At 51.3% G+C, this 19,296-nt stretch overlaps 10 protein-coding genes across 10 annotated transcripts; 7 read left to right on the top strand and 3 right to left on the bottom strand.

Annotated features, from left to right (window-relative positions):
- Nucleotides 1–209: 209 nt before the first annotated feature.
- On the bottom strand, nucleotides 210–1,539 carry An09g01630 (uncharacterized protein; the record flags this gene model as incomplete). The annotated part of the gene is made up of 2 exons (XM_001393443.3): nucleotides 210–1,157; nucleotides 1,207–1,539. 2 exons carry the CDS (start codon nucleotides 1,537–1,539, stop codon nucleotides 210–212), a joined length of 1,281 nt encoding a protein of 426 aa, XP_001393480.3.
- A 533-nt stretch (nucleotides 1,540–2,072) lies between these two features.
- An09g01620 (uncharacterized protein) lies at nucleotides 2,073–4,404 on the top strand (the record flags this gene model as incomplete). The annotated part of the gene is made up of 6 exons (XM_059749609.1): nucleotides 2,073–2,109; nucleotides 2,187–3,023; nucleotides 3,297–4,007; nucleotides 4,055–4,133; nucleotides 4,274–4,335; nucleotides 4,388–4,404. The coding sequence occupies 6 exons, from the start codon at nucleotides 2,073–2,075 to the stop codon at nucleotides 4,402–4,404; spliced, it is 1,743 nt and encodes a 580-aa protein (XP_059605833.1).
- Nucleotides 4,405–4,588: 184 nt separating this feature from the next.
- An09g01610 (hypothetical protein) lies at nucleotides 4,589–5,839 on the bottom strand (the record flags this gene model as incomplete). Its single annotated transcript, XM_059749608.1, has 4 exons — nucleotides 4,589–4,647; nucleotides 5,200–5,385; nucleotides 5,486–5,596; nucleotides 5,734–5,839. 4 exons carry the CDS (start codon nucleotides 5,837–5,839, stop codon nucleotides 4,589–4,591), a joined length of 462 nt encoding a protein of 153 aa, XP_059605832.1.
- Nucleotides 5,840–5,952: 113 nt separating this feature from the next.
- On the bottom strand, nucleotides 5,953–6,647 carry An09g01600 (uncharacterized protein; the record flags this gene model as incomplete). Its single annotated transcript, XM_059749607.1, has 3 exons — nucleotides 5,953–6,033; nucleotides 6,139–6,288; nucleotides 6,555–6,647. 3 exons carry the CDS (start codon nucleotides 6,645–6,647, stop codon nucleotides 5,953–5,955), a joined length of 324 nt encoding a protein of 107 aa, XP_059605831.1.
- A 404-nt stretch (nucleotides 6,648–7,051) lies between these two features.
- Nucleotides 7,052–8,007, top strand: An09g01590 (hypothetical protein; the record flags this gene model as incomplete). The annotated part of the gene is made up of 5 exons (XM_059749606.1): nucleotides 7,052–7,071; nucleotides 7,181–7,344; nucleotides 7,533–7,649; nucleotides 7,718–7,782; nucleotides 7,900–8,007. The coding sequence occupies 5 exons, from the start codon at nucleotides 7,052–7,054 to the stop codon at nucleotides 8,005–8,007; spliced, it is 474 nt and encodes a 157-aa protein (XP_059605830.1).
- A 134-nt stretch (nucleotides 8,008–8,141) lies between these two features.
- An09g01580 (uncharacterized protein) lies at nucleotides 8,142–10,193 on the top strand (the record flags this gene model as incomplete). The annotated part of the gene is made up of 6 exons (XM_059749605.1): nucleotides 8,142–8,170; nucleotides 8,279–8,370; nucleotides 8,435–9,054; nucleotides 9,108–9,247; nucleotides 9,304–9,648; nucleotides 9,713–10,193. The coding sequence occupies 6 exons, from the start codon at nucleotides 8,142–8,144 to the stop codon at nucleotides 10,191–10,193; spliced, it is 1,707 nt and encodes a 568-aa protein (XP_059605829.1).
- A 429-nt stretch (nucleotides 10,194–10,622) lies between these two features.
- An09g01570 (hypothetical protein) lies at nucleotides 10,623–11,480 on the top strand (the record flags this gene model as incomplete). The annotated part of the gene is made up of 3 exons (XM_059749604.1): nucleotides 10,623–10,682; nucleotides 10,937–11,066; nucleotides 11,329–11,480. 3 exons carry the CDS (start codon nucleotides 10,623–10,625, stop codon nucleotides 11,478–11,480), a joined length of 342 nt encoding a protein of 113 aa, XP_059605828.1.
- Nucleotides 11,481–12,093: 613 nt separating this feature from the next.
- Nucleotides 12,094–13,695, top strand: An09g01560 (uncharacterized protein; the record flags this gene model as incomplete). The annotated part of the gene is made up of 3 exons (XM_001393436.3): nucleotides 12,094–13,176; nucleotides 13,230–13,543; nucleotides 13,662–13,695. 3 exons carry the CDS (start codon nucleotides 12,094–12,096, stop codon nucleotides 13,693–13,695), a joined length of 1,431 nt encoding a protein of 476 aa, XP_001393473.3.
- A 392-nt stretch (nucleotides 13,696–14,087) lies between these two features.
- AO-I (copper amine oxidase AO-I-Aspergillus niger) lies at nucleotides 14,088–16,254 on the top strand (the record flags this gene model as incomplete). The annotated part of the gene is made up of 4 exons (XM_001393435.3): nucleotides 14,088–14,419; nucleotides 14,475–15,051; nucleotides 15,099–16,069; nucleotides 16,119–16,254. The coding sequence occupies 4 exons, from the start codon at nucleotides 14,088–14,090 to the stop codon at nucleotides 16,252–16,254; spliced, it is 2,016 nt and encodes a 671-aa protein (XP_001393472.1).
- A 477-nt stretch (nucleotides 16,255–16,731) lies between these two features.
- On the top strand, nucleotides 16,732–19,158 carry An09g01540 (uncharacterized protein; the record flags this gene model as incomplete). Its single annotated transcript, XM_059749603.1, has 4 exons — nucleotides 16,732–16,817; nucleotides 16,867–17,019; nucleotides 17,064–17,787; nucleotides 17,824–19,158. The coding sequence occupies 4 exons, from the start codon at nucleotides 16,732–16,734 to the stop codon at nucleotides 19,156–19,158; spliced, it is 2,298 nt and encodes a 765-aa protein (XP_059605827.1).
- Nucleotides 19,159–19,296: the final 138 nt, after the last annotated feature.

Genomic DNA, 19,296 nt, shown 5'->3' with positions numbered 1-19,296 from the left:
CCGCGTGTACTGTATCCCAATGCTTAGCTAGACTGGCACATCGAGACGATGTCGACTGGGATATACGGCTGGAGAATGCGGATCAAGGACGATAGAGGTATCCAATCCAGTGTGCCGTAAATTGTTTCGATCGCGTGTCCACTATACAATACACGAGCGTAGAGGTCGTCTGCCGATGTTTGCCTACGGCCTTGTGAGACTCATACTGATTATTTGGGAGAAGGTTCCGAATCAAAATAAACGTACCATACTTCAAAAGCAATGTTCGATCCCATACCTGGCCACCGCAACGCTTTAATGCCCAACGCGCCAAGGATGGGCCCAAGGTCTCCATCATGAACGAAACTGTGGCTATACACGAGTTCGGATGCCCCTTGCTGCACCGCTTCTAGATGGCGAACAATCTCTCCGATGAACAGACCTTCGACCAGTTGGATGTACCGAGTAGCATTTGCGTTGTGTCGCCACCAGTAGTTCCATTCCCAGTCGCCCGCACGAAAAACCTCATTTGCCTGGCTGACAGTTGCACACTGCGTGCCATTCTGCAGGCTGCAGGGTAGCTCATAGCCATTGCAGAGGCGGGCTTGGAAATTATCCGAGAAATGGTCAAATGTCGACATCCAGCTGGAGGTATCGGCGTCAAACATGGTCGCCAGCTGACTACGGAGCGACTGGGTCACTGTCAGATGCTCGTTCCACTCCGCTGTAGACTCAATGGTGGAGAGAACCTCGCTGCGAGCGGAACAGGAGTATCCTTGGTCGACCGTGTCGACCCCTGAAGCTTGCTGGTGTAGCGGTAGGGGTGCATTGTATTCGGGCCAGATACCTCGCAAAACCCCACCGGCAGATTCTTGGGTGAGGGCCGAGGTACTTGAACGGAGCCAGATCTTCTTGCCATTGTCCTCGTCCGGTGACGCTGGGATTAGCTGCAGTTGATCCCTATAGACGGCGCGGAGGTCGCGACCGTGCTGATAGCCATCCAGAAAGCCCCCAATCGTCAATTGAGGATACTGACACGATCCATTGACATAGTTTGTCAAAAATGGGTTGGAGGGATCGGAATAAGTTTGGCCATAGACGGGGATTGGAGTGGGACCTTGGGAAGCTGGAGAGACGTAGAGATGAGCCTGGAGGTTGTTGCAGTGATATTCCTGGTTCTAGAGCGAAGTTAGCGAGCCTCAACTAGACACAGTGATGAGCCCATACCTCGCCGCCCGGAAGAATGTTGTAGGGGGTGCGACGCTGATGACGCTGCACGTATTCAAGATAGACTAGGCGGGCAGAGACGGATTGGTTGGCGACGGGAGGCGGGAGCGAGTAGGTCTCCGCACGGGGATGCGGCATGGAACAGTAATTGTAGACATCTTGTGGTGTCGGGCTACTGGTCTGATCTGCCGGGGCGCTGTAGATACCTCCATAGGTGCCGACGGAGGAGTTGGTGATGTAGGTAGTGTGGTTGAGGGGAGGATAGAAGGTGTCGCGGGCCGCGAGGGCGGGATTCCCTGCGGAGAGCAGCAAGGAGAACAACACGGAGATCATGTCAAGCAACCCTTGGTAGATGCTGGTTATCATCGTAATTCCTGGAGGCGGGAGTCCGATTAGATATAAGCACGATGTCTCCATAACTCCCTCGTAGCCTCACTGTGCTCTTCGGTGGTCGTGCCATTGAATCTGGCCTACGAAGACATCAAGCCTGCCTGTTGCCGACGGTCGGCTTCCACTCAGTTGCGACAATCTCCCACGTGCGCAGAGCAGAGGCAGCATGATGGAATGCCTCACCCCCGGCGATAGTTAGCGAGATTTAGTAGTGAAGCCAACCCCACGTGGGTGAAGCTGGACAGCTGCAGGACCTTCTTATCCAATGAATATATCGGGTCCCAATGAAGACAATCGGCTCCCACAGGTACCTGCGTCGCCTGGAAGGTACTTCATCCTTCTATTGACAACATTCCACATCACCGTTGCCGAAATCCGTAAAGAAACAAACTCCTCCAAAGCATGAATCTTTTCCTATCGGAGATGACGAGAGAGGGAGAACTGCTTCATTTACTCCCAATCTTGTAGCTGAAAGAATGTGCCCTCCAGGCTGTCATCACGTGGGCACGACTAGTGTGTGCACCATCGAGGACTAACTTGTCAGCTTAGCCAGAAGGCTTGACGCACATTATTGTTGCCACAATTCCCAGCTGCGATCCCTAGTAGCTCATCACAAGCAAATGCAATGGAACCGAACGCAGGAACCGCGTGGTCGGTGCTTGGCCTGTCAAAAGTCCCCGATCGTCGATCCGATAGTCACGATGATGGACCCCGAAGACAACCCGCCAGCTTCTTGTTTGTCAACTATCAGGCCCAGACTTCGCAGGGCTCCACGGTTTCCAAAAAGAAGCATGCTTTCATCAAGACGATGTATCATCGATCCAAAAAGGAACAGCGACTACAAAAGCTGAAAGCTTCCATCGGCCCGTTGCCGACCCAACGATCCAACCCATCAATCCTCCCGTCAACACCGGGATCCACCACATTCCCTATAGGCGCGGAGGCGAGGGTCGAAGAATACGAGGCATGCTCCTTCGACCGGGCGTTGCGGCCCGCTGGGATTGACCCCTTTGCTTCGCTCTGTGTGCCTGCCAAGTCCAGCGTGGATTTCTACTTTGACCACTGTAAGATCGAGTCTACCTCGTCCGGTCGCATCAACGCCAGTGACCTTTCTGATCATGCTTCCAGACCGGACCGAATGTTCCTGGTCAATCTATCCCTTTGGGGCGACAGGCGTCAGCATCTGGTGGTGGCAGCAATCAATCGAGCAGCCGGCCCTATTGTATATCATCCTGGCAACCAGTGCCTCCCACAGGGCGGGCCGAGGGCTCATCGCGCAGGCCCCCAAGGCCGCCCAAGATTCTCACCGGGCCTCCCTAGAGTACCGGCAAAAAACTATCACAGGACTCCAGAGCATGATGAAAATTCCAGGCACAAGTTTGCTTCGGTCTATGGCGGTCATCATCGCCCACTTGATCTGCGTAGAGGTTGGTTCCTTTCCTTTTTTAATCTCATCTTGTTTCATCCACACCGAGCGCGTTCTGAATGAGAGGAGTAACCACGCAATAATCGAGCTCCATGCCTTAGGCCGCAGACACCAATTTGGAAGCCGTCGACGGCCATGTGCGCGGCCTGATCAAGATCGTACATCTGGTGGGTGGTCTTGATACGTTCAGTGAGGCAGACGCCCCCATTATTTACAGGTGGGTTGCGAACACGAATGTATTACCACAGAAACAGTACTGTCTAGTATTAACCAGCGTGGTTTGTCCCTCTCTCTAGTGCCAATTTCATGAGCGCAGCTGCCAGAGGCTCGGCACCGCCCTTGCCAATAACCGTGGCTTGGAGAGCCAGAGTACTTGAAAGTTTGTATAATCTCACTGCGACCGACAACGCCCTGCATGCTTCTTCAATCGGTTTCCGCTTCTTCAACTCACCGTGGTCACAAGCAATTCTCCCTAGTTTGCGATCTATAATTAAGCTGTTTCGAAAAACCACGCATTACATGTGTACTACTGGACCAGTTGAGGAAGCCCCTGTACTCAACGACTGGTTGGTCTACACAGCCCAACAGTTGTTGTTGATCGCCCCAGACTGTGTGTTTTCTGACTTGCAGGAATGCCTGCGACTGTCAGTTCTGCTCTTTGCCGCAGTCCAGGTCTGGGGCTTTCAGGGCTTGCTGTTCCTGAATCGACCCGTACTGGCCTTCCACTGTCGCTTGGAAGCCGCGCTTCTCCCTGTTCGACGCTTGGCGGTCGATCTATCTTTCTGGATGCTCTTCACCGGTGGAATTGCAGCAATGGGTCATCCCAGTCGCGCGTGGTTCGTGGACCGTCTGGCCGAGGTGGCCGGTCAATTGTCTCTCGCAACCTGGGATGAGGCGCGGGCCTTGTTGGAACAGTTTCTCTTCTTCTCCCGGCCTACTGATACCCGAGCTGAAATTCTCTGGAAGGAAATAAAAAGGCAACAGGGTATGATGCAGAATTCATAGATCAAGCAAAATATTTCATATTTTCAGACATCTATATAGTGCGTAATGATGCATCACAGTCGGATTGGACCCCATTATGTCTATCACTATCACTATCAGCTTGTTGGTAAAGGATGAATGGAGGGAGCGAGAGACGGATATATGGAGAGCCGTCATGAGCAGGAAGAAGAGCACCACTAAATAGCGCGTAAATGCAGTTTTATCAACAGGTCATGTGAGTAGTTAGTCATATGCTCCTAATGCTAGGGCGTCCGACAAGGTCCAAATTCCTTATACTGCCGTCCACCCACCCCAGCCAGTAGCCCAACGTGTGTATTCGGTTCGATTATCCTGGAATTTACCTACAATACCTGTGTATAGAACTAGGTACGGACTAGGACCGGTTTAAACTGAATAATATTGAGCCTGCTTGGGCTGTATTTAGAACTAGGAAGTAGCGACAGTTTCAGAAGCGGGTCTCTCGCCGTCTTCATCGGCAGACACTCTTCTCTGCAGACAATACCAATAGTAGAGACTCATTTGTTCCTTAATAGCGACAGAAAGACTCCATCATCCACAGGTTCAGCCTTCCCTTGCCAGCTCCCTAACGGCAAGTAGTAGATGCTTCAAGCTATGGCCCCCTATTGAGTTAAGCTAATCATCCGGCCACCCCCGCACAACGACATGATTATCCTGATAACTGCTATTCTTCCTTCTCAAGAATTCCCGTGTGCTGCAGATAATGCCAGAACATAGATTATAGCGACAGCGTTGTACCAAGGCTATGATCACGAGAGATGAAGGAGACGCATGCAGTAAGTAAAATCAAGTTATACAGTACGATGTGCCACCTGTAAGAAACTCGGTCATGCTCGATTGATCTAAGGAAATTCAATCGATAGATGAGACAGAGAGTGACAAGACTGATGATGGAAGTCATAAGTGCCGTGGGCAGAGTGTATCCGAGCTCGAACACTCTGTGGGAGATGAGGATATACTACGTCCATGTTAGCTCTGGCTTAGTAGTAGTAGTAGTAGTAGTAGTAGTAGTAGTCGTTGATGAACGTCATATTGTGAGATTTTACCTCCGTCGAAGCAAGTCCCAAGGACGTATAGATCCGAGCTATTATTTAAGATGAGGAGGTCAGAACAAAAAATAGAGATATTCTCAAAACTCACGTGCGCACACATACCCGGAATATCCCCCAGAAGTATTGGGGTCGTTCTACGCCCGGCGGCCAAATCACCCGGAACATCACGAAAGTCCTGGATAGGAACGGTGAAGAGAATCCATAGGATGATTAATTTCACCCATCTCCAGCCGTAATGCATGTCCGAACCTCCCAGCTTCCAACAGGCCATGAGTTGGGAAATGACACCTAGAACGATGCAAAGATCCTTTGCAGGTCCTATCCTCGAGAAGTGGAACAAATAGAGGGAAATAAGAACCACTATCCAAAGTAAAGACCACATGTGAACGTCCAAGGTATAGCTCAATAGGAGCCATGTTCCGGATGCTATGTAGAATCGTATTTTCACTGCAGCCACAGTAGTTTGGGACTGGACTATTGGGCGGTTTGGCTTGTTGATCTTGTCTTCGATAGTTCCCCCCTCGGCGTTGTTTGCTAATTCGGTGCTGTAATAGAAGAAGAAACCGTAAAGTAGTGTATCTGTTATACGCTGTCAGCTATAAGATGAGACATGATTTCTGGATAGGTCAGCCGTACAGGCGAGAGACGCTATGGCTTCCGCATAGGTTGCCCTTCGGTAGAGTAACGAAGCGGTAGTGAAGATGGGAAAAGGAACAAAGGCTGCGTCAAAGTTGCTTTCCATGAACGAATATGATATTTGAATTTCTCGCTTTATTGTTACATAAAGCCAGTAGATCACATTAGACCCAGATACTGATCTGGGATTGGGGATGTTGGCGCGATTAGCCACGAGGCTCATATTGCAGATGTAGCGAAGGTATCAAGTTGGTAGTGACTAGTGGTATTACTAGTAAGCAGCAGTCTCAGTCGCAGTGCCTGAAGCTGTGTCGATATATAGTCCACACGACGCATGGTTAGTAGTAGCCGTATTCTCAATTTATATAGCAAGCTTATGAAGATGATTATGAAGATGAAAACAACCAACGCCTCTTCCGCCAAAGGATGTAGTATCGGAAGACCAAGACATGTTTCAGTTGCTTTCGGTCCTTCTAAATCTAGAGGTGAGGAAGGTCGAAGATAAGGAGCAGTAGGGCGATGTTGATTAGCTAGCGAAAGGTCTGGTGAAGGTGCCTACATTCTGATGAATCCCTAAAACGACAGTTCTGGTGCACAATGTCAAACCTGCAAATAGAAATGCCCCAAACCCCTTTCCATATGCGGTTAATTTCGCAATCTCGAGACTTTGGTCCGTAGGATGCAAGAATATTGGAAAGCAAATTGAGACCCGAAAAAGGTATTCAATCGGTCTTCTCTGTAGTAGAAGAAGACGCTTCCGAACATTTTACCAGCTACTAAAACTGTTCGACCGATGTAACTATACTTGTGAGATATCAAACATCAGATGCCTTGTGGTATAAGGAAGAGTATTCCAAGGACATTGCAGTAGGCATGATAAGTGCGACAGATCTTTGATACATCCGTCCACCCATCGACTCTGGTAGCTAACATTCCCAGCATTTAGTGATATGAAATACTCCCCCCATAGAACAGTGCATGGCTCTGTAACAGCAAGCCAACTGCGTTTCGGGTGAAATAGTGACCTGTATGCTCCCGGCCAAGACAGTCTAGATATGAAATAAGGTTTACACCAATCTGGGAAAAGGTAGTCACCGGCGCAAGGGGAAAATGGTCAATATTGCACTGGCCGAATGCGGAGAAGGATCCTTGAGCTCATGTAGAATGTATGCTGTCCTGGGGAGCGACTGCAGAATATGATAGATGGTCAACCCAATAAGAGCAAATAAAAGAAAAGTAATGTGTTGAGTGGCGGCTGTCACAATTCAATAGTTGCGCTAGAAGCCTCCAATTATAGACATTCTGGTTCTCATATAAGATGACTGCAATGGAAGGAGGGTGTTGAGGCGCTACTTGAGTGCCTCAGGCAGAAATCGCGTCGAGAGGTTATCCAAGAATCAGCCTTCTTTCTCCTCAGGCACATAAATATAAGCATTGATACTTAGAGCTACTCATATTGCTTCATTGCTGTCTTTGCCTCCACAACACAGGGTGGTGATCATAGCCAAGAAACACCTGAGTACGTTGTGAAGATCACTAACCTACCTTCAGCGCTGCGGCGGTTTCAGATACCAACCTGTAACAGACCCCAGGTTCGTCACAGGCCTCAAAGTGTGTGTCAGAGCCACGTTGTGATAACCTAAAATATTTTTACTTATTTCTTAGCTGTGGTTGACAGGCTAAAGTCTACTCAGTTAACTATAAGCAAACGCAGCCGGAGAAATTCGACCATCCGAAATAGTCCAAGATAAGCCACGATACGGCCCACTTCTTCCTCATTCTGAGGACATAATATTCAGCGATCGCAGCACTTGGTGGGAGGACACGAAAGGGAAACACAAACCAAAGAGATTATGAAGTTCAAGAGCGGGGACGCCAGCGTGGGGCACTTTGGTGGGCTCAAACCATCAACCGATGTTGAATTTTGAGTAGGAATGCTAGTAGCGTGTTGCCAAGCTTTGCTAAAGATTAGTGGGATGTTCAGGGATATCATTTGTCACCTTCACCAACACCCTTGTCGGCCATCTTGGGGACTATCTCAAAGTCCTAGTAAGAGAGTCCTGCTAGAAATATTACTATCAAATAATGTAGCCCCCTCTCAAAATACTCCAGTTGACTCAATACGCTAGATACACTGCAATTAACAGCATTCTTATCCGACCGCAGATACCGCCTCGTGAAATCCTTCAGTCTGCCGATCGCGGACTTAGAGCGAGGCTATGGCGCATGGGCATCTTCACTTTTTCGCGTGGCAGTTTGGGGGCCAGAGTTTAGTTAAATTTCCCTAGGGGTTGCAGACTTATCTCCCCGTCTGTCTTCGTCTGCCCATGTTTGAAGTGTCTTCAATTCATGAACGCTTCCCCTTGTGGTGGTAGTGGTTTAACAATACTATCCACTCGACCTTCACGATGAAGGGTTTCGCGCAGATCGTCGGCTTGTATGCCTCCTTGGCCGCTGGGAGAAAATATTGTACCCGGACATTTCATTCTTGTGGGTGAACTTTGCGCTACTTCGGCTCTCATGGCCACTTTTTGCTGACTTGCAGTGGTTTAGCCGTCATAAATAACCAGACTTTGTTCATCGACGGTGGTGAAGTGCGCTACCTTGAAGATAATAATACCATTTCGGCCTATGCCAGTATGTTTCAACTCATGCGTGGATGATTTGCTGGCGAACATCGTTCTAATATATTGGGATTCAGTCCGCGACCTGCAGACCGTCGACGTCTCCAAGTCCTTTTCGAATACCGATTCGGATCTCTTCACTCACATCGATAAACCGTATAATGCATCTGATCCCGATGAGTACCCAACTTTCCTTGATGAAGGTTCCGCGTTCAACGACGGCGAGAACCTCTACTTTTACGGCGGGTATAAAAGCGGTCGCGACGGCCCAAAGACCGTCCCGCCCGTCGAGACCTGGAAGTATGATATCCAAAACAACAACTGGACGCGCGATGGATTTGGTGGCGTGCCGCTGGTTCGGCTGATAGAGGGAGGGGCCGTCGTTTCGCACTCCCAGAATAAAGCGTACTATCTGGGGGGCGTTGAGGACCCGGGCGGGAATCCGAATATCTATGGTACTGCGGGAGCGGACGTGGAAATCGTCAGTGGATTGTTGGTTCTGGATCAATCTACCCTGCAGTGGTCCAATTTATCAACGTCGGAGATGAATAATTATGGGACTATCGGAGCAGGGTACTTGAATCTCCTGGAGGATGTTGGGGATGAAGGGCTTTTAGTAGCCTTTGGTGGGTATAAGTATCCTGTCGGACATAAGGTTTCGCTTCTTTGTGCGAGCCAAACGAATACTACCTTCCATGTATGCCCCATTATTCTGTTATTGCTCTTTGTGTGTCAGCTAACCAGAGCTAGAACCCTATGGAATACATCAACCTGTATGATATTGCGAACCAGAAATGGTACACGCAGCAGAGTACCGGGGATATTCCAAACTGGCGGATGGCGGGCTGCAGCGTAACGGTGGCAGCACAAGATCGGTCATCGTTCTCCATGTAAGTATTGATGATTATGCGCCAGCTGTTGTGCTATTGACATATCTCCAATCCAGCTACATGTTTGGCGGGATGGCTGCAACCACCGCAAAATCCGACGGGGATGTATATGTTCTTTCATTGCCGTCATTCAGATGGATCCGCGTGAACGAGGGCAGCAGCATCCGCGAGAAGCATACATGCAATGTCCTAGGAAAGCATACCATGCTTGTTGTTGGAGGCACGATCCCTACGGACAGTTCGGAATATGAACCGAAGCCGGTGAACTGCGACACGGGCACATTTGAGAACGGGCTAGCCATCTTTGATCTGAACCAGCATACCTGGCTCACTGACTATAATGCGGACGATCAATCAGAGTATGCTCTCAGCTCAGCAATCACGGATGTTATTGGTGGCAGGTACGTTTGAATTGACTTTATAATGTTTAGTAGTTTTGCGGCAGTGCTGATGAACCACCAACAGCTCCACGGGCGGTGCCAATGTCACCCAACCGAAGAATGGCTTCAACGACACCACATTGGCAACGATGTTCCAGAAAGCAGTCATCACCACCACCACCAATTCCACAGCGGGTGCTAACTCGACCTCGACATCGGCAAGCGGCAGTAGCAGCAGCACGGGCAGCTCCAAGGGTACTTCACTATCCAAAGGAGGCATTGCGGGAGCCACCGTCGGGGCGGTGGTCGGTGCCAGTGCCATTGCGGGGCTTGCCTTCTTCCTAATCAAGCGCCGACGTGCCCAGCCCAGCCAAGAGACTCCTGCCATGGCGCATCCACCCGTCTATGAACCGCCCCAAACAGGGCTGGCAGAACTCAGCAGCGGCGGGGTGACACATGAATTAGTAGGGAGTGACACGCAGGATGCGACTGCCGGGAATTGGTGGCAAAAGACTCCTAATATAGCGGAAATGGATGGGGTTGCAAGGGCTGAGATGAAGGGGTGAGCTGTGTGACTATGAGGATCTAATTTCATCATGTTGGGTTTGGCGTTTAATCATAGCGTTCGGTGTGAATTAGGGAGTGGTAATCTAATATCGACTTTCCGTATGCGTTCACTTTTCGAATGAGTAACCTCCCAGAGGACGCGTCAGATATATCTACGGGATTCGTCAGGATCTGTGACCTGTCAAAGCACCACCGCTAGCCTTCCTTCGTCCCTATTAGTGTCTGTCATATTCAATGAATTGGGAGAATAATGTCAGCAATGGCGTGCAAAAGCACTGACGCGTATGTGGGGTAGTATGGAAAGTAAGAGGGATTGGAGGACAAAGTATAAGGGCATTGGTGTATGCGAAAGATGATCCAATCAATACCCTGGTCTACATAGCGCGACTCTCGGAGATTACTCGACTGCTTATGGAAGTTGCTGCACTATGCTCGGAGTCCCTCCCGATCCATGTGCTTCCTTCGCTGGAGTTACTATAATTAACGCGGTCTGCGGCACACTAAACACGACAAAACAAACTCAGGAACAAACAAACAGTCAAAACACACTCACTCAGTCCGGACTTGCTGCCTGAGGCGACGATCGGATCATTGCCGTTACAGCATAAGTTTTCAGTTGCTGCCCCCCCCTTCAAACAATAGTGCTACAGTCCATGACCGCGACAGATATTTCCCAGGGATCCATTACGATCTAGAATTCCAGACCATACACTATCTACTAGTATCTACCAAGGATTTAAAGGGGTTCGACCGTACTCTGTACCGTTCCTGGCTATATTGCCCGTCCCTGGAAGAGATAGGGGGATCCACTCAGATAGATAGCATCACCGAACCCCTGTATCGAGTCACGGCGCTAGCAGGGAACAGACAGGGTTTCTTGCATTCACCGTGCACAGCTATCTTTTCACGACTTGAGGATAGAAGTCTCGTGCAATTCCTAGCATAGTTGATATGGCAGAATTGTTGATGTGAAGAAGAGTGTTAATTTCTTAAGAGATAGGTATCAACCTAAGAATGTTACCTTGACAGCAAGTTGGCTTGCCGCGTCCCGAAATTTCCTCTTGCCTCTCCGGTGGTGCCGTCATCGCGTCACGGGCTTGGGCAATTTCACTATGTAAGTGGTGATTGGTTGAGACGGTTCCAAAGACTTTAAAGTGGGGCTCTTATGGCCAATCCAAGAAAGCGTAGTGGGGCAGCGGTGCCCGGATGGGATTATTGATGCCATCACCAGTGACTTGGTAGTTGGGACTTTCTATGGTCGTAGTCAGAGTAGGACACATGGGTAGTATTTAGAGGGAGAGAGTGTTGAGATGAGGACACAATTGTGAAAACCATCATGATCCGTGGATAAGTAAGGGAGTGACAGTACTTGATAAGTAGTCAAGCATGGTATCGTCATCACCTGCCATGCCAAGGTTTGCCAGCCCTATTGGCACCGTTTAAGTTACTCGGGGACCCATCGTCGTTCATTTGGCGGCGTGGATTGATAGGCAGCACCAGGGTCTCCTTCACTCTTGTCCTAATCCACCGCCGTGAAATTACATTATCTCCATCCCCCAAGTCCCTCTTAAACCTTTCATCTACCCCCCTTTACCTTTGATTTGTGCTCTTTCTGTTGTTCCATCTCTGTCGGTCTCCCTTCTGACGAGATTTTGTTTGTTGCCCACCCCCATTCCCCATGCGTCACAATTACCCTCACTGGATTGTCTCGTCCCGCGTTGGCTGAACGAAATATTGGAGTTGGAGTGTGGCTATGCCTGATACTCGAGTCCTATAGATTTGGCTTGGTATCTCACAGCTTCATTTATTCTTAGCTTATCGCAGACTTTACACCTTCATCTCGGATCCCGTACTGTGCTATCCTTACTACTTCTCCGCCCACCTACTTGACGTCACAGAATGGGCCGGGAACCCGTCCCCCGTCGGCGTGCCTACTGGGCAATCCCGTCGCGCAAGGTCACCAACATCCTGGCCTTGATACTCTTCGTCGTTGTTGCTGCCTCGGTCTTTAAACTCGAACTCGGTGCGCCCTCCTTCGACCCGACTTCGCTATATCGCCACCACGCGCATCCAGGCGAACCCGATTTCTGGGAATGGGAAACGACCTCCCGCTTTCCTCACGTGCAGAACCCCGTCAAAAATGACGACCAACTTTGCGACTTGTTTCCCTCCTATCTGCTATCGCGCATCCAAGTTGTTCTGAAAATCGGCGCCTCCGAGCCGGCTGATCGCGTCGACGCGCAAATCTCCAGCGTGACTCGCTGCATTCCCAACCTTATCATCGTCTCCGATCGAGAGTCGCAAATCAAAGGCCATCGAGTTCACGATATTCTGGCCGCTCTTCCTGAATCCTTCCGAGCCAATACTTCCGACTTTGAGGCTTACGATGCGCTTCAGCGAGGCGATGACAAGACCGTGGCGGCGCCGCAAGGATGGAGACTCGATCGCTTCAAATTCCTCCCCATGGTGGAGCGCGCACATGAAATCAACCCCTCGGCGGATTGGTTCGTCTTTTTGGAATCGGATACGTACGTGGTTTGGGATAACATGTTTCGGCTTTTGGATCAATTTGACCCGCATACCCCCTTGTATATGGGGTCTCCGTCCCCGGGGCGGCGAATTAACGAGAAAGAAGTTTCTTATTTCGCCTACGGCGGCTCCGGCTTCGTCCTATCCACGGCAGCTGTTGATAAGTTGGTGTCCAGAGAGGTTGGACCTCACGGGGAGTACATCCAACCTTCATTGAGCGAGCAGTACGAGGATATTATTAAAGCAGACTGCTGCGGTGATTCGATACTCGGTTGGGCACTGCATGAGAAGGGCGTAGAGCTCTCAGGCTTCTGGCCCATGTTCAATCCCCATCCACTGCATGGAATTCCTTTTGACGATGCCTACTGGTGCCAGCCGGTCATCAGTATGCACAAGACACTGTTGTCAGATATGACTGGATTGATGCGATGGGAAAACCAGCGGGATCGCACAGTAAGCCTTTCTGTCGCCTTTACGATGATATCCCACTAACGAAGCTGTTCTAGCGCCCATTGATCTACGCCGACCTGATGGAATATTTGAAGCTGGGAACCGTCGATCACATGTCCGATTGGGACAACGGAGACTGGGGCGGATGGCAGGAACCTCCCGAATCACCGGCCCACGGCTCTTTTGAAGCCTGTCAGACAGCCTGCCATGAGCATGCCCAGTGCCTCAGTTTCACGTATGACTCCTCGGGACACTGTGTCTTTGTTCGCACGATGCGGCTGGGCGCGAAGAAGAAACTGGGCGATTCATCGGTGCGATTATCCTCCGGATGGGATCTGGAGAAAATCAAGAACTGGCGGGCGTCTCACCGGTGTGAGAAAGCGATGTGGATGAAGCCCAGCACGGAACGCATCTTTTGATTTTGCTGATACCCCGGTTGATTGGCGAGTGGGTGTTTCATGTTTTGACGATTGTAAATACTATGATAGATGTCCTGGATCATGCCATACTAATGATAGATAATCTTAATTATTAGCTGTCAGATCACATGCGTGCTTTACACACTCGTATTTGCAAATGGGAGGGCTCCTTGTAGTAGTACCGCTTCCCCTCTGCTTATCACTGCCCGATAGCGATATCGTATCGCCCAGCAAGAGTTTATCGGCAGCGGGAACCAATCGGCCCTCGCCTGCCCCGGAGCGGTTCCGCCATTGGTTGTTCCTTCGCTGTTCCTGTCAGGCCAGGCTCGCCCATTCCGCCCATTCCGAGGTTCCGAGACCAGGGCCCCAGGCCCAAAAGGGAAAGTCATACGCCAGGGTTCATACATATGAGTTCAGCTTTCCCCGCATATTCATTCCCCAGTCTGTGTGGTAGTTCCCTTCATCTTTCATTTTCCATATTCATTTCCTTTCACAATGCTTCCTCATCCGCTTGCCATCCTCTCTGAAGAGGAGACCAACATTGCTCGCAATGTCATCCTCGCTCAGCACCCCAACACAGTCATTGACTTCCGGGAGATTTACCTGTCAGAACCCCCCAAGGCACAGCTCCTCGAGTTCCTGGCTCTGGAGCACTCCGGTCGTCTGAGTCCAACCTCTCCTCGTCCGCCTCGTCTGGCCTTGTGTCAGTACGATGTTATTGGTAACGACCGCATTCCCTCTTTTGAGGAATCTGTTGTCGACGTCGGGACACGGCAACGTGTGCAACATCGTGTAGTGGGGAAGGAGCACCATGCCTCTTTGACTTTGTAGGCTATCTCAAGTACCCTTTTGGATGAGTAAATACTAACGCAATGTCCCTAGGAGCGAGTTTGATACCCTGGTCGAGCGTTGCTTCGCCTCCCCTCTCTTCCAAAAGGCTCTGGCCGACTTCGACCTCCCCGAGGGCTTCGAGGTCGTCATCGAGCCTTGGCCATATGGTGGACTGGACTATGTTGAGGAGAAGCGTCGGTACTTCCAGGGTCTGTGCTTTGCCACCGATAAGCGCAAGAACAACCCAGACGCCAACTTCTACTCCTACCCTCTGCCCCTCATCCCTGTTATGGATGCGCTTACCCAGGAGATCATTCGGGTCGACCGTCCCGCCACAGGTGGTAAGGGAGAAGGTCTGACAGAGCAGACCTTCAAAAGAGACATCATTGGTCACTGCAAAGACTCGGACTATGTACCTGAGCTGCTTCCGGGTGGCACACGTAAGGACCTCAAGCCGCTGAACGTCGTCCAGCCTGAAGGTCCTTCCTTCCGCATCACTGAAGAGTCGCTCGTGGAGTGGCAGAAGTGGCGTTTCCGCGTGGCGTTCAATCCTCGCGAGGGTGCTACCATTCACGATGTCTGGTACGACGGTCGCAGTGTGCTTTACCGACTGAGCATTAGTGAGATGGTAAGTTTATATTGGCCTGCAGCAGGAATTGATAGCTGACTCTACAGACCGTACCATACGCCGATCCCCGTCCTCCGTTCCACCGCAAGCAGGCCTTCGACTTTGGTGATGGTGGTGGCGGTAACATGGCCAACAACCTTTCGATTGGATGTGATTGTCTGGGTGTCATCAAGTACTTTGATGCCGTGATGACGGGTGCTGATGGCTCGGCCAAGAAGATGCCTAACGCCATCTGCTTGCATGAGCAGGACAACGGTATTGGCTGGAAGCACTCCAACTGGCGGACCGGTCGTGCGGTGGTGACCCGTCACCGGGAACTGGTCGTGCAGTTCATCATCACCCTGGCCAACTACGAGTACATCTTCGCCTACAAGTTCGACCAATCGGGTGGCATCACGGTCGAGTCGCGGGCCACCGGTATCTTGAACGTGGTCAATATCGACGCTGGCAAGGTCAGCGAGTATGGCAACGTCGTCAGCGGTGGCGTGCTGGCCCAGAACCACCAGCACATTTTCTGTGTGCGCATCGACCCAGCCATCGATGGGCCCAACAACTCGGTGCAGGTGGAAGAGTCGCATCCGGTGCCCATGAATGCCGTGACGAACCCGAACGGAAACTTCTACAAGGTCAACACCGAGACCATGGAGCGCGCTGGCTTCTTTGATGCCGCGCCCGAGCTTAACCGGACTGTCAAGATGGTCAATCCCCACAAGAAGAACCCGATCAGCCAGAAGCCCGTGGGCTACAAGTTCATTCCGCTAGCGACACAACGTCTACTGGCCGATCCCAACTCGATCCAAGCGCGACGCGCACAGTTTGCACAGCACCACGTGTGGGTGACCAAGTACCGCGATGGAGAGCTGTATGCCGGTGGGCGGTACACACTCCAGAGTCAAGAGGAAATCGAGGGTGTGTCGGATGCAGTGAAGCGAGGCGAGTCCGTGGTCGACACGGATGTTGTGGTTTGGAGCACCTTTGGCATAACTCACAATCCCCGTGTAGAAGATTGGCCTGTGATGTAAGTGACTCCCATACTATCTGCTATGGCAGCCTACTAACTGGATTAGGCCTGTCGAGATCTTCCAGCTGATGATCCGACCTGCGGATTTCTTCACGGCCAACCCCTCGTTGGATGTGCCATCCGACAAGAACGTCTCGTCACGGGTGGTGGGTAATGACTGCTGCCGCAATGCGCACATTTAAGATTTGGTAGTACTATTTTCGGATATGAATTATGACTTCAAATGTACATATATAGCTGGGATTTCGGGCATACCGGAGGTGGATCTGGTTCTTCAATGACATTCATTGGTTGTTCTTTAGTGAATGTGGTGTCGATCGAGGCAAGAAGCCGCCTCATGCCCCACCGAATTTCAATAGACTTATCAGCCTTATGCCCGATTCATTGGCGTAATGATTAATTAGTACTGCCGCACCGGTTACGCTGGAATGTGGTGGCCTGGGGATAAAACTCCGCTCCGCCGACCTCGGATTGCTCGGAATGAAATTTAAGTTTGCGCCTCCCTCCAGCAATCTTTCCGAACCCCATCTTCATTTCTCATGCGCGAACACATACGTCGGAATCGCTTTGGTGTCACCCCAGTGGAGTGCTGATTGCGAGACACTTAATCTAACGCGATCAATTTGTGCCCTGTTCGCTAAAAATAAAATAAGAACTCCATGGACAGCGACCCAGCTAAGCGAGGCAGCAACACTCCGGAACCGCCTCGGAGCAAAAAGCGCGCCAAATATACTCAGGTCGCCTGGTGCGCTAATCCTCCACACATGGCTTCTTGGCTTGACTGACCCCCTTAGCAATGAGTGTAAGCGACGAAAGCTGAAATGTAGTGGCGAGCCTGTGTGCTCCCGCTGTGCTAGAGACAACGTCCGGTGCGTCTACACCGCGAATGCTCACGCTGTCGCCAACACGGCTTCTCCTTCGGTCGAGGACCCTGTCAAAGATGAAAGGTAATACGTATCCTGGCCATCTCGGAACTATATCACTTACGCAGGTATGGCAGATTGTCAAGTCGATTACAGACCGTCGACCAGCAAATCGCATCCCTTCAGCGAGAAATGCGAGCCATGGCCGCTCGTCTTCGCCATCTGGAGTCAACATCCGTGACCACTCCGGCAAACAACACTAGCATTCCCACCTCCATGTCGACTGTTTCTTCGACCTCGGTCAACACGGGACTACAGCGGATCCTGAATCGTCCCAAGTCCCCCAGCTACGTCGGTCCGACCAGTGCAGAGTTTGGCCTCACAGCGCGACAAAAGCCGCCCGAGGACAGCGATGGCGATGCGGACGAAACAGATTCGGCAGCAGCGCAAAGCCCAGCGCCTGTTCAAGACTCAGAAGCCTTGTCAGGCGACCCTCTTCGCTGTATGGGTTTGACAGAGACCCTGCGACTGGTCACAGTATACGAACATACCGTTGGCCTGATCTATCCGTGCGTGGACCTCGACAGCGTGCGCGCGTACGTGGTCGAGTTCTTCCGAGATGAGGGGAACGGTCTCAATGAGGCACGCTCGCCGGAAACTGAAGACCAGGATTGGTTCTTTGCTCGAGATGTGGAAGTGCTGAAGATCATTGTAGCAACAGCCCTGCTAGCGGAATCGCACGGTCGGAGCGAAAGAGCGGCCTGGTTGGCAGATAGCGTCGAGGATCAGTTCGCTTCACGGTACAAGATCCCTGAGGTGGACATGAAGGAATTGCTTATTCTGACTTTAGTGGTGCGTTTGACTCCCTTGAGCTGCCGCTCTCCCTAGCTAACCAGTCAGTCCATTTTCCATTCCTACCGCGACGACGAAGTGCTTGCATGGCGGACAATCGGGTCTGCCGTCCGGGGTGCCGTCCAACTCGGCCTACACTGCCAGGAGACATGGCTCAAAACGGGAGGAGTATTTCCAGGGGAGCTACACAGGACATGGACCAGCCGGCTGTTCTGGTGCATCTACGTACTCGATCGGAAATGGTCGTTCGGGACGGGCTTGCCATTTGCCATCCAGGATTCCGACATGGACACGAACCTACCGGAGCCGGGCACCTCAACGCCCTACCTGACCTGCATGATCTCGTATGCACGACTCAGTTCTAAGATCTGGGGCCTCGTGGTCGGCTGGCGCACGCGGCCTCGAGCCGCGACGGCAGACTACTGCTCATACCTGGACTTCCAAGTGCAGCAATGGATCCAATCCATCCCTCCAGAGCTACGCTTCGACCCGTCGCAGCGATCATCATCCACCGGTCCCAATGCGCAGGCAGACAGCATGATGATGCTTCAAGTGCTATTAGCACTGCAAGCGAATCAGCTCCGCATTCTCGTCTACAGACAATACCTGCTCAGCACAGAGAGCATTGAAGAAAGCGTGCCGAGTGCATCCATAGCCGTCGAAACCGCCAAAAGCACCGTCCATATGCTCGACTTCTTCAGCCGTGTCTCAGACATCTACTTCCAACGTCCCGAACCATTCAACTACTTTCTCATTTCTGCCCTCGCTGCGCTTTTCCTAGCTGTGCTCCACGCCCCTTCTAGATTCAGCCAGGTCTGCCGTCCAGAGTTCTACAAAGCCGTCGACATGGTTCGCCGATCATCCACTCGAGCGCGCACATCCCGTCGTCTGCAGAAGATCATCCGGAATTTGAAACTGATCCGCTCGAACCTGGGCAGTAAGTCACCCAGACAAGCTGGGAGTCAGCTGCAGCACCAGCAACAACACACGCATCAAACCCCTAGGCGGCAACCATCGGTATCTACGACCATGTCTGCCGCCGTACCCTTTACTCCAGTGGATACTCCCTACCCTCCACAACACCAACTCTCGGGGTTTCACCCCGTTCCTCAGCAGCCACTGTCGGTATCCGCATACTGGCCGCCAACTGCAGGCGGGAATCATTCAGCCGCGGTTGATGATCAGCAGGAGAGCTGCGAGGATCTGACGAGTTTCTTTGAAATGGCGGGCGGATTTTACTTTGATCCCAGAGCGCAGGCGGAGGTGCCTGAAGCTGCAAATGGAAATGGGACCGGGACTGATGGGGCGGGGATTGAGGCTTTGAATGCAGAAGATGAGGCGTTGACGCGGGTTATGGCAGGGTTGCTCTAGCCATTGGACACTACCCATGCTAATTTTGGCAGCCACGTGGCAGGCATCTACATACATGTTGATGGATTCGATCCGGTATACGAATAGATAATACCAATTCTACAATACCTTTTTGCAAGGCTTAAGCTACACAGATGG

The sequence above is a fragment of the Aspergillus niger genome, assembly GCF_000002855.4.
Source record: "Aspergillus niger supercontig An09".
Lineage (NCBI taxonomy): Eukaryota > Fungi > Ascomycota > Eurotiomycetes > Eurotiales > Aspergillaceae > Aspergillus > Aspergillus niger.
Note: the sequence above shows the minus strand (reverse complement) of the source record. Positions and strands in the feature narration are given on the sequence as shown.